The sequence below is a fragment of the Physeter macrocephalus genome, chromosome 11 (genome assembly GCF_002837175.3).
Source record: "Physeter macrocephalus isolate SW-GA chromosome 11, ASM283717v5, whole genome shotgun sequence".
Lineage (NCBI taxonomy): Eukaryota > Metazoa > Chordata > Mammalia > Artiodactyla > Physeteridae > Physeter > Physeter macrocephalus.
The window spans coordinates 36,807,153-36,828,725 of NC_041224.1; the positions used below are offsets into that span (position 1 = coordinate 36,807,153).

Sequence of the window (21,573 nt, forward strand, 5' to 3'; positions counted from 1 at the left end):
CAGGGATCAAACCCGGGTCCCCTGCATTGGTAGGCAGGTTCTTAACCACTGCACCACCAGGGAAGTCCCTTTGCTTTCTTGATAGTATTCTTTGATGAACAAAATTTTTTAATTTTGATGAACTACAATTTATCTAGTTTTTCTTTAGTTGCTCATGGTTTTGGTGTCATAGCTAAGAATCCACAGCCATATCCAAGATCATGAATATTTATAACTATTTTTTCTTCTGAGAGCTTTATGGTTTCCACTCTTATATTTAGGTCTTTGATCCATTTTGAGTTAATTTTCATATATGGTGTGAGGCTGGGGTCCAACTTCCTTCTTTTGCATATGAAAATCCAGTTGTCTCAGCTCCATCTGTTGAAGAGACTATTCTTTCTCCATTGAATGGCAGCCTTGTCAAAACTCGACTGGTGTTAGATGGATGGATTTATTTCTGGACCCTCAATTCTATTCTAATGGTCTGTCTATCCTTATGCCTCTACCACACTGCTTTGATTACTGTAGCTTTATAGTAAGTTTTGAAATCTAGACGTGTGAGTCTTCCAACTCTATTCGTCTTTTTCAAGACTGTTTGGCTATTTGGGGCCCACTGCAATTCCAGAAGAATTTGAGGATTGGCTTTTCCATTTCTGCACACAAAAAAATATGTCTAAGTTTTGACAGGGATTACATTGAATCTGTAGAGTGTTTTGGGTATTGATGTCTTGATATTAAGTCCTCCTATCCATGAACATGGTGTCTTTCCATTTATTTAGGTCTTCTTTAATTTCTTTCAGCAATGTTCTATAATTTTTGGTATACAAATCTTTCACCTCCTTGGGTAAATTTATTCCCAGGTATGTTATTCTTTCAGATGTATTGTAAATGGAATTGCTTTATTAATGTTCTCTTCAGGTTGTTTTCTGCTGGTATATAAACAAACGACTAACTTCTGTGTGTTGATCTTGTATCCTGCAACTTTGCTGAATTTATCACCTCTAGTAGCTTTCTTGTGGATTCTTGAGGATTTTCTGTAAATATAGGATAATATCACCTGTGAACAGAGATAGTTTTAGTTCTTCCTTTCCAGTTTGTATGCCTCTTCTTTCTTTTTCTTGTCTGATTGCTCTAGTCAGAATTTCTAGTACAATGTTGAATAGCAGTGGTGAATATGAACACCCTTATCTCATTCCTGATTTTGTGGAAAAGCTGTCAATCTTTCACCCTGAGTATGATGCTAGGTGTGGGTCTTTCATAAATGTCGTTTATCATACTGAAGAAGTTAAAGGAAAGTGACTCTTTAAAATGTTATTTTTAGAAATAATTTGAGTCCTAGGATGATGTTATTTTGGTGTTATTTTTCTCCAGAGATGATTTTCAGTTGCTTTTGTCAGCTCCTAGTGGCTTCAGCAATGCAGAATTACTTTAATCCAAATTTCAGGTTTGGGATTTCTGGGCACCTGCAACCAGAGAGAAGGCTGGCTTACTCCCTTAATCCCCAGGCATAGCCATCTGGGGGCCCATCACAAAGCAGGGGACTGGCTTCCTGGGTTCCCATCCTTGGAGGGACCTGGACACAAAACTCATCTTTCTAACCCTGTGTGGTTGTCAGAGCCAGAATGCAAGTGCTCAGGGCAGAAGCTGTCCAAGTGCTGCATAACTCTCTGGATTCCTCCTAGATCTTGGCCTGGTATTCTCTCATTATCTCCATAATTCTTTGATGCTTTAAAAAACATATTTAAAAAATATTTCATTTGGCTTCTTAGTTGTCTTCAGTGGGAGAATTCGCTAGCCTGCTGTTCCTGGAAGTGGAGTTCTCTGCTGATTATTACTTTTCCAGAGGTAGGGATTGTGAGATCCAAGTACACCTTTCTTCTGTCTTATAGGAGACGCAAAGGGACAAGTTCATTTCTCATCCATTTATGGAGAGGTATATGTTGAAAAGAGCAGAAATCTGGACCAAGGGGCCTGTAAGGGAGGCATTAGAATTACTTATCTCCCCTTGGTGCAAGAAGGCGTGAGGCTTGCCTTTCATAAAAAGCTCAGCCACCTTCTTTGCTTAAGAACAATGGTCTCACAATACTACAAATCTACAGTAATCAAAACAGCATGGTATTGGCACAAAAACAGAAATATGGATCAATGGAACAGAAAAGAGAGCCCAGAAATAAACCCACACACCTATGGACAATTTATCTTCAACAAAGGAGGCAAGAATATAGAATGGGGAAAAGACAGTCTCTTCAGCAAGTGGTGCTGGGAAAGTTGGACAGCTACATGTAAATCAATGAAGTTAGACTGCTCCCCTACACTGTACACAAAAATAAACTCAAAATGGTTTAAAGATTTAAACATAAGACAAGACACCAGAAAACTCCTAGAAGAGAACATAGGCAAAACAGTTTCTGACATAAATCATACCAATGTTTTCTTACGTCAGTCTCCCAAGGCAATAGAAATAAAAGCAAAAATAAACAGATGGGACCCAATCAAACTTATAAGCTTTTGCAGAGCAAAGGAAACCATAAACAAAATAAAGAAACAGCCTACGGACTGGGAGAAAATATTTGCAAATGATATGACCGATAAGGGCTTAATTTCCAAAATATACAAACAGCTCATACAATTCAATAATAAAAAACCAAACTACCCAATCGACAAAATGGGCAGAAGACCTAAATAGACATTTCTCCAAAGAGGACATACAGATGGCCAACAGGCACATGAAAAGATGCTCCCCACTAATCATCACTAATTATTGGAGAAATACAAATCAAAACTACAATGAGGCACCACCTCACACTGGTCAGAATGGCCATCATTAAAAAGTCTACAAATAATAAATGCTGGAGAGGGTGTGGAGAAAAGGGAGCCTTCCCACACTGTTGGTGGGTGCCACTATGGAAAACGGTATGGAGGTTCATCAAAACACTAAAAAGAGAGCTACCATATGATCCTGTAATCCCACTCCTGGGCAAATGCCCAGACAAAACTACAATTCGAAAAGATACATGCACTCCGATGTTCATAGCAGCACTGTTTACAATAGCCAAGACATGGAAACAACCTAAACGTCCATTGACAGATGAATGGATAAAGAAGATGTGGTGTATATATATGTACATATATATATAATGAAATATTACTCAGCCATTAAAAAGGATAAAATAATGCCATTTGCAGCAACATGGATGGACCCAGAGATTATCATACTAAGAGAAGTCAGGAAGAGAAAGACAAATACCATGTAGTATCACTTACACGTGGAATCTAAAATACGACACAAATCAACACATCTATGAAACAGAAACAGACTCACAGACATAGAGAAGAGACTTGTGGTTGTCAAGGGGAAGAGGGGTGGGGGAGGGATGAATTGGGAGTTTGGGATTAGCAGATGCAAACTATTATATAGAGAATGGATAAATAACAAGGTCCCACTATATAGCACAGGGAACTATATTCAATATCCTGTGATAAACAATAATGGAAAAGAATATGAAAAAATATATATACATATATATACATATATATGTATAACTGAGTCACTTTGCTGTACAGCAAAAATTAATACAACATTGTAAATCAACTATATTTCAATAAAATTTAAAAAAAAAGAACAATGGTCTATTAGTCCAATCTGATTTAGGGAGGAAAAAAAAGTTGTATGAGGTGGTTCCAGGGGTCTCCAGGAATCTCCCATAACGCTAGGACATGTATTACTACAGCCTTTCATAAGAGAAGAGCACTGAGGAGCAAAGAGGGCCAAGGAGTTGCCAGCTCCTACCCTCCCTACTTTTCTCCCTCCCTTTCCCCCCCCTTCCTTTCTTTATGATTCACTTCTAGGAAACTGACTCACCTTAATTATTTATTGCATTTAATACGACAGAATTTTAAGATATTCTAAAATACAGAATTGATTTTTAAAAAGGCAAAGTAATTTAAATTTCTAGATCAGTCTCTCCCTCAGCCCCCAAATCAAATTTCACCAAGGAGGTAGATCCCTATCCTAACCCACCTACACCAAAATCCCCTGCTGCACTGCCTGGAGCTTTTTCCATGTCATTTATAAACAGAAGGAATTGATTCACATATATTTTGGAAGCACATCTAATACGTAAATGGGAGTTCACTGGAGGTTTCCAACACTTGGTGACTCTTCCCATGGTGTGTCAACTGGCGGCCCCCTATATTTTCAGTCCATGTTTAATTCACCACTGACACCTGCCATACAGCTGTCAAATCCATCCAATTCTCCACCTTAATCCAAAACACTGTCACCTCTTGCCTACAGGACAGCAACAGTATCTCATCTCTCTACATTCCCTTGGGCATCCCTTAATCCATTTTCTATACTGTGGTCAGAAAGCGCTTTCCAAAGCTCCTTATCATCTGTTTTTTGGCACCGTGTAGAATTCTCCGAAACACTGAACCCATTTGCAATTGGCCTTGGAGCAATTATCCATATGCTGCCCGTCTCCCCACTACACTGAAAGGTCTCTGAGTACAGGAAGCTGGTCTGTTTCTGCTCATCCTTACACCCTCAGTGTCTGGTACACAGTGGATGTTTAACATATTTTTAAAAATACTACATAATGTCAATAAACTCTATGTAACATACTTATTTGTTATGCTTGTTATCTGTTTCTCACCTTGCCCCTGGAAGGCAGGGGGTTGGCTGTTCTGTTCACCCATGTTCTCTGACAGCCTAAAAGGGGACCCAGTGCTTAGAGGGCCCTTTGTGACCTTTTGTTGGAGGAATGAATAAAAGAATGAATGAGTGAGTTCACTACAGTGAGAAGCTAACTTCCTGGCAGTCCAGGTTCTTGTTTGGTATAATTCCAAGCCCTTAGAAAGTGCTGGCCTGCACATTTCTAGATAGAGAATGTCTCCAGGAAATTTGAATTTATACTCCAGTGCTCAGAACCATGCCAGTCAGAGGCTCAGTCCTGTTACAGGTAAGAATTGCAGGAGGAGCAGCTTTGGCCACAGGCCAGCGTTCTGAGGGCAGCCACTTCATCTGTGGAATTCCCACCCCTGTTCATCCTTGCACCATCCCGTTGAAATGGAAAATAAATCCCATCCCCGCTAAGGCGTTGGCTGATAAAGGCTCGAGCTACTGCCCCTTCAAGAGGAATTTGCATTTTAATAGAGGCTCATTAGCCCCAAAGGAATCAGTATCTCTTCTAAAGATGTAATTTCCAGCACAGCAACTGAAATATTTTGGGGCGAGATTCTGCAGTGTTGCCGATCCAGATCAACATGGGGACTCCCCCAGTCCTGCCTTGAGGCTGTGTAAGACTGACCCACCATTTCCCACTATTATTACTGTGAACGGTGCCTTTTTCTGCCTAATCTTCTCAGGTCGCCTGACACTCGTGGGCCTCTCATGTCAACACAACCCTTTTCAACACTGGCAGTCTTAAAGTGGTCACATCAACAGGGCCACAAGGTGAATTGTGAAAAAACTTCCAAGCTTTCTTGGTACCCTAAGGAAGCCAAGTCAGGTGTTTAAAACCTAATACGGGCAAAAGGGAGTAGAGATGATTTCGTAGGTCCTTCATGATACTGTTCATTTAAATTCGTTTTGTGCAATTTGTTTTCAGCCCCAACTTTTTACTTGTATCAAAAGCCCTGCAAATGGAAGGTGGGCAAGAGACATCCGTTCGTGAGCTAGGAATATTCTAAATGCCGAGGCCTCCAGGGCCGAGTTCTCAGTGGTGCCTTGAGAAATTCTGCAACTGCAGAAATTCTGGCTCTTGGAATTCCGCATTCGAGAACTGCTCCTGCTCGGCACACCTGGGACCGAGCGCTCGGAATTCACATCCTCCCGACCCCGGCCCCGCCACGCGCGCCCCTCCCCCGCCCCGGGCCTGCCCCAGGCTAGGCGGCGGCTCGCCCCCTGTGGCGCGGCCGGGCCGCGGGCCCGGCTCCCAGGCCCCTTCCCCGCCGCTGGCCCGGGGCTCCGCCTGCCGCCCTCGCCCTTGAAGCGCCCGCGATCCCCACTCCCCTCCGCGGCGAGGGGCGCGAGCGCCGAGGCCCAGCCGCTGGGACCACACCTGCGCCAGCCCGTTCCCGCCCCGCTCGGTCCCGGCTCGAGCTCCGGCCCCGGCCCCGGCCCCGCGCGCGGCGGCGGGGCTCGCGCCCGTGGACAGAGGCGGCGGCGGCGGCTCGCTCCCGCGCCTGAGCTGAGGAGCGCGCCGGGCGGGCGGGAGGGGGCGCAGCGCGGCGCGGCGCGGCGCGGCCGGCGGGCGGCCCTGCTGAGCGGCGGCGGCGGCATGGGCGCGGGCACTGGCGGGGGCTGCGGGTGCCCGGCTCCCCGCCCGGCCCGGCCCGCTCCCAGCGCGCTGCCGCCGCAGCCGCCGCGGCCCGCGGGGAGGCCAACCCCGCGGCCGAAGCAACTTGCCTCGGACCCTCGGTGAGGAGGGGCGGCGCGCGGGGCCGGACGGGAGCAGGAGAGGCGTGCGGGCGCAATGCCGCCGGCCGGCGGTCCCCGCGCGCCGCGCCCCGCCGCGCTGCCCCGCAGCCTGTCCCGCCTGCGCGAGTGCCCGGGCCGCTCCCGCATCGTGCTGGCGCTCGGGGCCACGCAGATGGCGCTCGGATGCCTCATCGTGGCCGTCAGCTTCGCCGCGCTGGCGCTCACCACCTCGGCCCGCGTCCGCCACTCCTGCCCCTTCTGGGCCGGCTTCTCGGTGAGTGTCGGCGCCGGGCGCGCACAGGGCTGCAGGCGGGGGCGAGCCCACCAACCCGCGGGCGCCAAGTTCGGGGCGCAAGCGCCGGGCGAGCTGCCGCAGCCCGGGGTGCGGTTCAAAACTCGGGCAGGATAACTCCGGGGACCCGACTCACCGCTCGCCGCCCTGGGAGCGTGGCTTTCCCTTTCCCATCGCGCTGGTCCCGGAGTAACTTTTCTTCGAGGAAGCAGAAGCCAGGCGCCCGCAACCACCCGAGGGGCCTTCGGGTGAGGGCGGGCGGCTGCGCCCTGGGGCCCCCTGCTTCCCGGGGGCCGGGGACCCGCCGGGGGCGCTGGGCGGCCCTGAGCGAGGGGGGAGCAGGGTTGCGAGCCTGGTGCCGGGCCGCGGCTCCGTGCGCCTGGCTTCCGCGGCGGCTCTGGTCGGGCACTGGGGAGCAGGGCGCGTCGCGTCGGGTCTCGGGTCAGTCGAGGCGGCGGGAACCGGCCGGACCCGCTTTGGCCGCCCACACGCTTGGCGTCCAGGACTTGGCGCGTCCAGGACTTGGCGCGTCCAGCGTTTGGCGGGAACGGACCGGCGAGCTCAGCGGGCGGCGGGACTGGGCGAGCGAATGCTGGCGGCGTCGGGGGGCGTGTTTAGTGAGCTTCGTCGCCGCGAAGATGACCGATTTTCAGGATTTTGACCCCCAAATTAGAGAATCCAGTGTCTGACAAACCTCCATAGGAGCAAAGCCACCAGGAAATCCCATTAAAGGAAATGATTGTCTCCAAGAGTTAATTTTGGGGGGTATTTTTTGATTGAAGTTGTTTTTTCCTGTATTAGCAAAGAACGGACATATGGAAACGGTAATAATCGATGCAGAGCAGATAGTCTTTATAAAGAGAGGCACTTGTTCTGCGAACTCTTGTCATCTGTAACTACATTTGGTTTCTGGTGCTGGAGTACATCTTATAGGTTTAAACCGTAAACCAGTGTGTTTAAGTTCCATCTCCAGAAATCCAAACCAAGCCTTTGTAACGATTGTTTGCTATTTGTTGTTGAGTTTTGAAATTTAAAAATTCTGTCCAGCTTCGCTTTTTGTTGTTGTTGTTCTTTTGTAATGGCCTTTGTTCTCTAAGTCCGATGCCCGGCTGGTAAAATGAGATCTGAGCAGAACTGACTCTGTGACACCCTGATCGATACAGGTATGGTGGTTCATCCTAATGGGGGTATTAATTTTCAAAGCTTATTTCAGACCGGGGTGAGTCTTGGAGAGCTGATTAGAACATCAGCTATGGCTGATTAGGCCATAGCTCGCAGTGTTCAAATCAAAGACAGGGGGTTGGTAGCAAGACCCAGAAGTCATGATTAAAACGGGCCCCTGTATATAGTCTTCCTACCTCTGTAGCTCAATTTTTAGCATGATTTAGTATGCATTGTTTCCATGTGGTCTGTCTAGTGGGCCCGAGTTTGTGTCTGCTGGAGCGGCCTACAGGTGGCAGACTGGTAAATGAGCTTCTCTTCCTGGCTTCTCCCTGGGCCTCTGCTTCTCCACCTAGTCCTAGCTATGTGGCTTTGGCACTTTCAAAGGGCATGGAAAAAGAGCTGCCTTTTAATAATAAACTTAAAAGGGAAAACACTCGTCAAAAACGGTAGAAAAGCTGTTTATGTAAAAAATGTACATTCACTGCATTTTAGTCTAAACAGTTAAATAAATATGTAATCCATGGATTCAGTTTGGGTGATTCATGGTTATTCCTTTCCACAGCTATAATCTATTAGTCCTAACTTCCTGCGATTCAGAATAATTCCACACGTGTCTTCTGTGTGCAGACGTGCCTCTAGGCTCTGGGGACAACAGTGAACAACATTCTCTGCTTACGTTTTAGAGGTTGTAGATTCTGCTCTCCGTCCGCCTCCCACTCCCCGCCTCTTTACACCCACTGTTTCATGGGCTAGTTTTTTTTCTGGAAACTGAATCTACCACATGGACCTTTACAATTCTTTCCAAACAGTATATACCATTTTTTACATATGACCTCTGCCCTTTGCAGACATGGTGGTTGGTTCCAGTGATGTTGGGACAGGTCTGCATGTTGGCGTGGCTTTCGACACTAACACTGGCCCCTTGCCATGGATGTGCCTGCCTGCCCGGACCTGGAAACCACTTTGCAAGGATAGTTTTCTTTTACGAATGGTGACTAAGATGGCCGGTTTTACACCAAAATCTGTTCTGCGTGGTTTAGGGCTGCCCTGTGTTTCCTCTGCATTTCCTGAAATAAGAGGTGTGGGCTCTTTAGCACTTTCTAGATTTCTAGGCCTTCTCTGTGGTGTGTCCATGGTGAAGAACCATTGTAAAAATAATTCTCCTTTATTGAAGAAAAAACAATACCCAAGGAAACAGCTTACATTTATTGAGCACATAACTGTGTGCCAGGCATTAAGCTGAGTGTTTTTCGTGCTGTGATAGCACATTTTGTCTGTGGCCCCTGACGCCCCTGCTCTTGCACAGTTCCCTGCACTTGAACTTGGACTGGACCTCTGACTGGCCTTAGCCAGTGGGATGCAGCAGAACTATGGCTGTCTCCAGGGCTAGGCCTAAGCCCTGAGATGTCCTGGCAGCTTCTGCAGAGTCCACTGAGGTGAAGAGGGATTAAGGAACTTCCTGTATTAGTCAGGGTTCTCCAGAGAAACAGAACCAATAAATACATATGAGCAAGCTGGAGACCCAGGCACGCTGCTGGTATAATTCAGTCCAAGTCCAAAGGCCCAGGAACTGGAGGGCCCATGGTGTAATTCCCATCCTGGCCCCAAAGCCTGAGGACCAGGGGTGCTGATGGCCGAGGGCAGGAGCAGATGTATGTCCCAGCTCAGAGAGAGTGAATCTGCCCATGTTCAGCCTTTTTGTCCTACTCAGGCCCTCACTGGCTTGGATGAGGCCCATCTGCGTGGATAAACGTGCCCTTCTTTACTCAGTCTGCTGATTCAGTGCTAATCTCTTCTAGAGACACCCTCTCAGACACCCCCCGCAAATAATGTTTTCCTGTCTATCTGGGCACCCCTTTGTCTAGTCAAGTAGATACATAAAATTAACCTTCATACCTGCCCAAGGTCACACCTGGCCAATGTCAGGTTTGCACTTTTTTTTAACATCTTTTTTCCAGTATAATTGCTTTACAATGTTGTGTTAGTTTGTGCTGTACAACAAAGTGAATCAGCTGTATGTATACATATATCCCCATATCCCCTCCCTCTTGCGCCTCCCTCCCACTCTCCCTACCCCACCCCTCTGGGGGTTAAAAAGCACCGAGCTGATCTCGCTGAGGTGGATGGACCTAGAGTCTGTCATACAGCGTGAAGTAAGTCAGAAAGAGAAAAATACCGTATGCTAACACATATATATGGAATCTTAAAAAAAAAATGGTTCTGATGAACCTAGGAGCAGGACAGCAATAAAGACGCAGGTTTGCACTTAGTTGCTCTTACTTGTGAGGCCACAGTCCTAGCCATTAGACTTAATTGCCCCCCAGGCAGAGGCTAATGGGGGGTGGAGTGGTGGAATAGAGCTGGCTGTAAAGGGTCAAAGGTAAAGCCTCCACAGGGAGGACACACCTCTGTTTCTTAGGAAAAGCACAAAATATGTGTAGAAAGGTGATGATTCAAGAGCACTTTGGAGAGGCATGAAATTAGGGAAATTGAGGAAGTCTGAGGATTGGGGACAGTGCAGTGACTTGAGAACCACCTGCAAATGTGGTCTTGTTCTGGGTCCCTGCCATCCAGTTGGAACTTAGGGGTGGGCTGACTTCCCCAGGGATAAATCTTGGCCCGTTTTGAGAGATGATGATCTATATGAACATTTTAGAAGACTACCAGGGCTGTGTGTGTGTTTTTAAATGATCATAGAATTCAGTTTTTTTTTAAGTGAACCTTATATCATAGAATAGACTAAGCAGTTTAGTATATGTAATAAAAAATATTAAAAATGGAATTAAAGGGGAGGGGAAGGAAATCTACAGTGCTGCCTCTGGCACTAGTGGAGGTCTTGAGTAGGTATCCTTTGATAGAGCAGCCTCATTATTTTTCTTTGAAATTTTCTTCATGCCCAGGGCATCAGCGACAAATAAGTACTCTGTGAATTATCCACATTGCCAGTTACACATGTTGATAAAGACAGCCAGACATAGCCGTTAGGAGCTGACTGTTTATGCACGTGTGTGTATGTATTTTTTTTTCCTTTAAAAGCAACACTATACTCCAAAAGCAACAGATGCTTGTTGCAATAACTGAAAACACAGAAGGGTATAAAGAAAATGACGACAGTGCCTTCTTCCATCCCAATTCTGTACCCACTGTTAAACTGCATTGATGGTGTTTCACTTGACCTTTCCATACTTTCCTTTACAATCACAAAAATATTAGGATTTATGTATATGTGTGGAATATGTTTCTTTTCTTTTAAATAATTTTTACAAGAGGTCATACCACACACCTTACTCCATGACTTCTTTTTTTTTCTTTTATTTTGTGTATAATAAATATTACCAGCCATAATTTATTATTCTTATTATTCCCATTATTTTTAATGACTGCATAAGGGTCCATAGTATGAATTTTTATAATTTATTCAGTTCTTCTCCTGCTGAGAATACTGTGTCAGTTCTGTGTCTCTATAAACAATGCTGCTTATCTAGCCTTAGAGGCCAGTGCTTGTTTTCTGAGCATAAATTCCCCAAAGTGGAATGGCTAGTCGGAGGGTATTCAGATTTGGAATTTCATTAGATATTGCCAGATTAATTCCACAAAAGGTTGCAGTTGGGCTTCCCTGGTGGCACAGTGGTTGAAAGTCCGCCTGCCGATGCAGGGGACACGGGTTCGTGCCCCAGTCCGGGAAGATCCCACGTGCCGCGGAGCGGCTAGGCCCGTGAGCCATGGCCGCTGAGCCTGTGCGTCCTGAGCCTGTGCTCTGCAACGGGAGAGGCCACAACAGTGAGAGGCCCGCGTACCGCAAAAAAAAAAAAAAAAGGTTGCAGTCATCCCTGCCCACAGAAGCATGACACAAGGGTGCCATTTTGCCACCCTCTTACCAGCCCAGGCTCTTAGCATTCCTTAACATTTTATTCCTCTGATGAAGAAAAAAATATTTCATTGTTTTCACTTGATCTGACTTTCCATGGTTATTTCTCTCATATGTTGCAGATGTTTTCTTGCAGCTTTTCATTTCTCATGTGGCTTAATTTTTGGTGTCTTTTACCATATATAAAATTTAAAAACTGTTTATGTAGTCAAATCTGTTAGTTTTCTCTTTTGCAGTGTGTGGGCTGTTTTCTTAGTTAAGATGGTTGTCATTACAGAGGTCACACAAACATTCCTTTACATTTCTTTCTAATGTTTTTGTTTTATTTTTTACATTCAAATTTTACATCATCCAGAATTTGTTTTGCATACGGTATGAAAAAAGGGCCTAACTTTATTTGCTTGCAGACAAAGTTCCTATATACCTATGCTTATGTTTTGGATTCTATTCAGTTTTACTCTCTTTTATTTTTTTCATTGAGATGTAATTGACAGAATATTATACTAGTTTCAAGCGTACAATATAATGATCCGATACTTGTATGTATTGCAAAATGATCACCACAATAAGTCTACTTATGCAATAAGTCTACTTACATATTCATCACCATATATATCGTAGTTGACAAAATTCTTTTTTCTTGGGATGAGAACTTTTAGGATTTAGTCTCTTAGCAACTTTGAAATATGCAGTACAGGACTGTTAACTATAGTTGCCATGCTGTAACATCCCATGACAACTTTACTCTCTTCATTGTTTTAGGGTCAATACCACATACTTTTGATTAAGGCAACATCCTGGTGAGTTTTGCTATTTGGTCAGGCAGGTCCCTCCATACTGTTTTCTTTTTCAAAAGTGCCTTGGCTCTTCTTCTGTATTAACTTTAAAATATCTGTGTTTATTACTCATAAATTAGTAGTTTCCAGTAATACCCTCTTAGGATTTTTTTTAAATTTATTTATTTTATTTTTTGGCTGCATTGGGTCTCCGTTGTTGTGCACGGGCTTTCTCTAGTTGTGGCAAGCGGGGTGCACGGGCTTCTTATTGCGGTGGCTTCTCTTGTTGTGGAGCACAGGCTCTAGGAGCATGGGCTCAGTAGTTGTGGCGCATGGGCTCAGTAATTGCGGCTTGTGAGCTCTAGAGCACAGCCTCAGTAGTTGTGGCTTGTGGGCTCTAGAGTGCAGGCTCAGTAGTTGTGGCGTGTGGGCTCAGTAGTTGTGGCACACGGGCTTAGTTGCTCCGCGGCATGTGGGATCTTCCTGGACCAGGGCTTGAACCCGTGTCCCCTGCATTAGCAGGCGGATTCTTAACCACCGCGCCACCAGGGAAGCCCAGCCCTCTTAGGATTTGGATTGCAATTACATTACATTGATGGATCAATTTTGGAAGTACTGGCAGTTTTATCATATGAAAATTTCCAGTTCAGGAACATGGTTTGCGTCTTCATTTCTTTGTCCTTTGTCTTTATACCTTTCAGAAAAATCTTTTATGGGGATGCATTCATGGGGGCAGATTTTCAGTCTCCCCTAAACTGCTTTTGAAAAGTAAACCAGTTTATAAGATCATCGTGGAAAAAGCTGAGTGAGGACAGGTTGATGAAAGATGGGAGACGCCCACAGGTCAGGACATAGATGGTGTAGCCAGTCCACCAGCAGCAGCCGGAGCTGCAGATGAACAGCAGGGGAGGCGGGGCGTGGGTGGTGGGCAGTGAACGGGAGCTGTTGACAGGCTGTGGGAACCAAAATCACCACGAGTTACTCAACCAGCAAAGTGGGTGGGCGCTGGAGAGGTGCTCTGGGGCTTCTGGTTGTGGGTGAGAACAGTAGCCGTGCAGGGACATGGAGCACAAGCCTGGGAGCATCCGAGAAATGCACAGTGAGTCTTTCCTCCTAGAAGGTCAGAGCCTTACCCTGAGCAGAGTGACTGGAAACATAAACCAAATTGAGCAGGACGGGAACACAGACGGCAAGGCAGGGGAGGTTCAGACGGTGCAGGTCGGGGGAAAGAGATCTCAGAAACTGCTCCAGCAGCAAAAGAGAAGACCCAAAGCAGAGAGTGTGGTCTTGGAAATTAAGGACTTCGGGGGTCTAGAGCTGGAGCAAAGGGCTAGGGTGGGAGTGAGCTTTATGAGGGTTCTGGATTTAACTCTGAAAAGCAAATAAGTGGATACATAGAGATCTCACACTGGTGTTCTTTACAGATCCATAGAGCCCGGCTGGGAAAGCTGTCCTAGCCCATCCCCTCTTCTTTAGGAGCTTTCTCTTCTCACATCAGGAAAATCCACCTGATTCATACATGGGGAACAAAAAATGGAACATTAGGTAACTTTATGCAAAAATTGATTCAAAGGAAAATGATGAAAATGAACATAATGGTGCTACAGAAAATGAGAGCACATCAGAAAAATCATAAACTAATATTTCAAGATAAGCTAAAAGAAAAAACAATTTGAAAGAGTAACATCCAGCAGAAATTTAGAAATGCAAAGGGTATGGCTAGATAACAGAAAATTATGAAATGAGAACAGATTGATGTCAGGAAAGAATTAGGAAAAAATGAATTTTAGGAAGGAAGACTAAATTGTGTCCAGAAGGAACACAAGAGCAAATGGTTTCCATAGACAGCACAGAAGTAAAAATACAGGATGAAAAGGAGAAAAATGAAAACAATAGCCAATAAAGAAAGGGATAGAGTGAATTAGAAAATATAGGAGACAGGCAAAAGAGATCTGATATATATGTATACAATTAGAGTGTCTAAGACAGGAAGAATAAAGCAATGGAATAAAATAAATATTTAGAACTATAATGCAAGAAAACTCTCCTAAAAATAAAAGAAGACTTGAAAGTGTCTACCATGTAACTGGGGGGGAAAAATCAATGCAGAATAATCAACATTGAGATATATCCCTTTAAAATAATGAATGTTTAAATATAAGGAAAAAATCCTTTGGGCATCCAGATAAAAAGTCCTAGTCATTTGTATTGTGCATTGGAATTCTCATAGCCAAATAAATTCTTTGCTAGAAAAGGTGAAGCAATATTTTAAAAAGTAAATTTTGGGGGGAAAAAGTTGAAATTTCCAACTTGTAGAAAAGTTATAGAACGGAACTGAGAACTCCTGTGCTGTATCCCTTCAGTTAAGTTCCCTGATTGTAACCGTTTTACTGTATTTGCCCCATGGCTTGCACTTGTGTACCCTGTCTCTCTTCCTCAGTGGGAAAAAAAAAATCCATTATCATTAGTTTTTTTCTTGACCTTTTTGGGAGCAGGCTGCAGATGTGATGCCCCGTCACCCCTAATAATTTCAGAGTATATCACCCCCACTCGAGGATACTGTTCTGTATTACCAGCACAAACTCCTCCAGACTAGGAAATCAACATTGAAAGAACCCGATTCATAGACTCCATTGCAATTTCACCAACTGTCCAAGTAGTGTTCCTTTCCCCTTTCTGGCCCAGGATCCTATCCAGGAATACGCGTGTGTCTCATTTCTCTTCGCGCTCTTCAGTCTTCCTTTGTGTTTTGTGTTTTCCATGGTCTTACAGAGTATAAGCCTTATTATTCTATAGGATGACCCTGAACCTGGGTCCATCCGGTTTATCCTCATGGCCACACGGGTTATGCGTTCTTGGAAATGAATGAAAAGCAGAATGGAGATGCAAGATATTCTTTCAATTCCTTCTGTCTTCCATATTCTCTGATGAGCAGTCCATGGTAATTTAAATTGTTGCTCCCATGTGAATTGACTGACTTTTTCTCCTTTCATCTCCATTCTGCTATTAAACTCACCCAGTGAATTTTTTACTTTGGTTATTCTGTTTTTCAGTTTTAAAACTTTCCATGGGTTTCCTTTCATATCAACTCGTTTTTTTTTTTTCTTTTAGTTTTTGTAGCTTTTCATTCATTCCCCAAACGTTCGCTCTTACTTACTGGAACATTTTTGTCATCACTGCTTTAAAGTCTTTGATCACTCCAAGATCTATCATTGATTGTGTTTCCCCCTGGGAGTTGACAGTCCTGATTCTTTGTAGGCTGAGTAACTTTGGATTATGTCCTGGACATTTTGAATATTATGTTGTGAGTCTCTGTACATTGTTTAAATGCAATTAAGAATGTTGCTATTTTTTATGACACAAATGAACTTATCTGTGAAACAGACTCACAGACATAGAGAACAGACTTGTGGTTGCCAAGGGAGAGGGGGCGGGGGAGGGATGGAGTGGGAGTTTGGGATTAGCAGATGCAAACTATTATATATAGAATAATAGATAAACAACAAGGTCATACTGTATAGCACAGGGAACTATATTCAATATCCTGTGATAAACCATAATAGAGAAGAATCTGAAAAAGAATATATATTTATATATGTATAACTGAATCACTTTGCTGTACGGTAGAAATTAACACAACATTGTAAATCAACTATATTTCAATAAAATTTTTAAAAAAAGAATGTTGGTATTTTTGTGTTAGCAGGCTAACCATTCTCTCCGATTTAGACCACGTTGAGCCCAGCCTTCTGTGGATTGTCATTCTGATGTCAGTCCAGTTTTCAAAGTCTTTGCAGTACTTTTCAGCCTGTCCTGCACATACAACGCCCAGTGGCCAGTCTGGTTCTGGGGTGGTGATCTATCCTGTAGTTCTGTATAGCACAGGGAACTCTACTCAATATTCTGTAATGGCCTATGTGGGAAAAGAATCTAAAAAAGAGTGGATATATGTCTATGTATAACTGATTCACTTTGCTGTACACCTGAAACTAACACAACACTGTAAATCAACTATACTCCAATAAAAATTAAAAAAACAAGAAAGGATTCTGTTTAGGGTCGTGTCTTCGCCTCAGGGATGAGCCCACTAGTTCATAAACAAATTTCAGGCATCACTTCCCACAGTTCCTCCCTCTGTGATCTTCCTGATGTTTTCTGTTTCCCTGGGGCTTCTCTTATCCAGTCCTCCAAGAATGCTAGGGCTTTTTTTTTTTTTCAAGTAAATATTAAGTTTATTAAAAAAATTTTTTTTTAGGAATAATGCATGACTTTTTTTTCTTTATTGGGGTATAGTTGTTTTACAACGTTGTGTTAGCTTCTGCTGTACAGCGAAGTGGAGTTCCCTGTGCTATACAGCAGCTTCTCATTAGTTATCTATTTTATACATATTGGTGTATATATGTCAATCCCAATCTCCCAATTCATCCCACCCCCTCCTTTCCCCGCTTGGTGTCCATACATTTGTTCTCTACATCTGTGTCTCTATTTCTGCCTTGCAAACGGGTTCACCTGTATGATTTTTCTAGATTCCACATAGATGCGTTAATATACGATATTTGTTTTTCTCTTTCTGACTTACTTCACTCTGTTTGACAGTCTCTAGGTCCATCCATGTCTCTACAAATGACCCAGTTTTTTTCCTTTTTATGGCTGAGTAATATTCCATTGTATATATGTACCACATCTTCTTTATCCATTAGTCTGTCGATGGGCATTTAGGTGCTTCCGTATCCTGGCTGTTGTAAAGAGTGCTGCAATGAACATTGGGGTGCATGTGTCTTTTTGAATTATGATTTTCTCTGGGTATATGCTCAGGAGTGGGATTGCTGGGTCATATGGTAATTCTATTTTTAGTTTTTTAAGGAACTTCCATACTGTTCTCCACCGTGGCTGTATCAATTTACATTCCCACCAACAGTGCAGGAGGGCCCCCTTTTCTCCACACCCTCTCCAGCATTTATTGTTTGTAGATTTTTTGATGATTGCCATTCTGACTGGTGTGAGGTGATACCTCATTGTAGTTTTGATTTGCATTTCTCTAATTATTAGTGATGTTGAGCATCTCTTCATGTGCCTCTTGGCCATCTGTATGTCTTCTTTGGAGAAATGTCTGTTTCAGTTTTCCATTTTTTGATTGGGTTGTTTGTGTTTTTGATATTGAGCTGCATGAGCTGTTTTTATATTTTGGAGATTAATCCTTAGTCTGTTGATTCATTTGCAAATATTTTCTCCCATTCTGAGGGTTGTATTTTTGTCTTGTTTATGGTTTTCTTTGCTGTGCAAAAGCTTTTAAGTTTCATTAGGACCCTTTTGTAAGACCGGACACTATAAACCTCTTAGAGGAAAACATAGGAAGAACACTCTTTGACGTAAATCACAGCAAGATCTTTTTTGACCCACATCCTAGAATAATGGAAATAAAAATAAAAGAACGCTAGGGCTTTACCTTGTCTTGCTTAGGGGTTGTGCAGTGAGGGGACAAAGCGAGAGAACCAGCAACAAGGCTTTGTCCCGCCCTCTTGGGACCAAGCCCCTCCTCTGGAGCAGGCAAAGGGGAAGGGTCTTCTGTGCATTGCCAGCTCCTGTTTCTGCTGTGGTTGCTTGGGTGCTGGGGTGTGAGAGTGCTGCAGAGAGAAGAGAGAGAAACACAGAAGCAAAAACACTGGGGATTTGCTCACTCTCTTTGGGCATTAGGGAGCCGATTTCCAAATCCTTGAGCCAGAGCTCAGGGGCTTCTCCCGGGCCCTGTCTGTCTGCCTGCATGCTCAATTGTGGGTTTCGGGCTGTGTTGCATTTTGGCTGGGGGATGCATGCTCAAGAGGGAGCAATGACAACCCTCTGACACTGTGGTGGTAACTGGAATTCCATCTCTCTCCACCCATCTGCCTGCTGTTTTGCTCTGAGTTTCCCAGTGGTCTATTCTCTGCATCCCATCAGGTCCACGGCTGCAATCAGCGGGAGACACAGGGTGGTGTGTGCTTCCTCCACCCAGGACAAAACCTCAGTGCTTTTAATCTGCTTCCTTTGTGAGCCAAGCATCCTGTCTTCAGAGAATTGTCCTTTAAATATAAAGGCCAGAGACATAGAGTTTTGTTTCATTAAATGTAATTTTTTATTTTGTATTGGAGTAGAGTTGATTTACAATGTTGTGTGAGTTTCAGGTGTACAGCAAAGTGATTCAGTTATACATAGACATGTATCCATTCTTTTTCAGATTCTTTAAGTGAAGTCAGACAGAGAAAGACAAATATCATGATACCACTTATAGGTGGAATAAAAAAAAATGATACAGATGAACTTATTTACAAAGCAGAAACAGAGATGGAGTTTTGAATTTGCAAGAACTCTGGGACTGTACCCCCTAGTGAGCCCTTTCATAGTTGTTTACTAGAGAGTGAGCTTCAGAAAACTTAAATAATGGTGAAGCTTTTCATAAGGTCTAGTGATGAACAATGACTAGGTTTCACTGTAGAATTAAAACTCAAAGATAGCAATAAGGGAGGCAGACTAAAACATAGCATTAGACGTTCGGGTTATGTGGAACCATACAGCTAGAAAAATAACTGGGAGGAGATGAGGGAGAAGTAGAATCAGCTCCTTAATTGGCACATTGGGGTGAGCTAGGATGGAAAAATGTCTCTCGAAACTGACAAAGCAAGAATTGGAAGGTTAAGTTTATTGAAGACCATACAGATAACAGTAGATTGAATACTAGTGACTAAAATGGATGCTTTATGAAGAGCGGGTGGCCGGGGGAGTAGGGGGGGAGATGGGGGGATATGAAGAAGCAATTACTAGCTAATTACATTATTGCTCATAGGAGGGAGGTAATAATGTCTAAAAGTGGAGGGTGCTAAGGGGGTTATATAAGGTAGTAATATAAAAGGAGCAACTAGAACCAAATCCTTCCTACGTACCTACAGAAACACAGAGAGAGAAGCAAGCAGACTGCAGCCCACGGACGAAAAGACTGAGTTTGTGCGTCAGTGTTTTAAATATAAGGCTAAAAATCTGCAAAGCTGATGCCACACATCCAGACTGTACTAACATTATATAAATGGGCTTAATTCACCTAGTTTAAAAAGTTTTTCAGGTTGACTTAACAAAGCAAGATCTGGAGATAGAGTTAAAATGAAGAGATTTAGAAAGGCTAAAAATAAAAGGACTGGAAAAGATATACCAGACAAATTCAAATAAAAAGAAAGCAGGCCTCTCTCTCTCTCTTTCTTTTTAAATTGAAGTGTAGCTGACTTATAGTGTTGTGTTAATTTCTGGTGTACAGCAAAGTGATTCAGTTTTACACATATACACATTCTTTTTCATTTTGGTTTATTACAGAATATTGAATATAGTTCCCTGTGCTATATATACAGTAGGACCTTGTTGTTTATCCATCCTATGTATAGTAGTTTGCATCTGCTAACCCCAAACTCCCAATCCTCCCCTCCCCTATCCCCCTCCCTGTTGGCAATCACAGGTCTGTTCTCTATGTCTGAGGCCTCCCTCTTGGTACCAGGCAAGGTAGGATTCACATATTCTTGCTTATTCGTGATACAGTGTAATGTTGTATCTTTGTATTTTGCTTCAGTGATTAACGTTTTTAATATGAATGTTAAATATTTGAACAGGTGAAGTGTTCTAACCTTCTGTCCTATGGCTGCTGTACCTTTCTTGTCAAATGTGCTCCAAGCTTTTGTGGTGTTGGTTTGTGTTGTCTTTGAAATTTCCCCTTCTCCAGGACTTACTGCTCCTATACAGAGAAACTGTTGACTTTTATTTCTCTCTTATTTTGAAATTATTTATTCTACTTTTTAAAGTAAATGTCTTGTGCTTTCCATTTCTACATCCGTATCATGTATAAATAATTGTTTCTTTATATTCAGTGTTTTCATATCTCAATATTTGTCATATGCTGCTTACTCCTTTCCTTATTGCATTAATCGGAATCTTCAGTTTGAATAACTGTGAAAGGAAGCATTCATGTCTTGCTCTTGAGTTTACTGGGAAAAGCTTTAGTTTCATTGCTTTTATTTCTTAGTTAGGTAGGTAATTTTTTTTTTTTTTTTTTTTTTTTGCGTTACGCGGGCCTCTCACTGTTGTGGCCTCTCCCATTGCGGAGCACAGGCTCCGGACGCGCAGGCTCAGCGGCCATGGCTCACGGGCCCAGCCGCTCCGCGGCATGTGGGATCTTCCCGGACCGGGGCACGAACCCGTGTCCCCTGCATCGGCAGGCGGACTCTCAACCACTGCGCCACCAGGGAAGCCCGGTAGGTAATTTTGATGACTTAAATTTTGCTGTAATTTTGCTGTAAATTTAAATTTTAAATTTAAACTTAAATTTTGCTGTAATTTCAAACTTGGAGAAAAGTTGCAAAAAAGTACAAAAAATGCCATATATCCTTAACCCAGATTCACCAATTATTAACATTTTTCCCCTTTCATTTTGTCATTTCCAGACCCCCAACCCCCCTGAACAATCAATTGGTTGATTGATTGATACCTCCATCTACATATTTTTTATGAATCACTTGAGAGTAGTTGCATGCCCCTTTGCCCCTAAATACTCCAGTGTATATTTCCTAAATAGGCATTACATAAACATGGAGCCACCATAAAAGTGAGGAAATTAACATTGATACAACAGTATCCACAGTCCATATTCAAATTTTTCCAGTTGTCCCCAGAATGTTTTTTATAAATATTTCCCTCACCTGCTCTCTAGTCCAGTATGCAAATTAGGAATTTAAAAGTCAAACTTACGTAGTTTCCTCTTTAGAATTCTTACAAGGAATGACTGCTGAATTTTTCAGGTGTCATCTATTTATGTAATCTCTTGGCTTTTCTCTTTCAGTAATTGACGTACTGAAGTATGTTGATAGATTTCCTAATGTTGAATTATCCTTGGCTTTCTGAAATCATCCTTATCACTTATTCTTTTAACATGTTATTAGAATCCATGTGCTGTAATATTAAGATGTTTGCTTATATAGCCACATACAAAATTGGTCTGGAGTTTGTGCGTTCACACATGTACACAAGCATACACTATCTTTATTAAACCTTGTTATGTTGT

General features: G+C 43.4%; 1 protein-coding gene and 1 long non-coding RNA gene across 2 annotated transcripts in view; one reads left to right on the top strand and one right to left on the bottom strand.

Annotated features, from left to right (window-relative positions):
- The window catches only part of LOC129392518 (uncharacterized), a 64,893-nt gene extending 57,845 nt beyond the window's left edge, over positions 1 to 7,048 (bottom strand). Inside the window, exon 1 of the long non-coding RNA XR_008618529.1 lies at positions 6,829 to 7,048. This is a non-coding gene — a long non-coding RNA (uncharacterized lncRNA). The remainder of the gene's footprint in view (positions 1 to 6,828) is intronic.
- Positions 6,456 to 21,573, top strand: part of ENTREP2 (endosomal transmembrane epsin interactor 2) — a 426,858-nt gene continuing 411,740 nt past the window's right edge. Inside the window, exon 1 of the mRNA XM_024129669.3 lies at positions 6,456 to 6,674. Coding sequence (XP_023985437.1) covers positions 6,456 to 6,674 — 219 coding nt within the window. The remainder of the gene's footprint in view (positions 6,675 to 21,573) is intronic.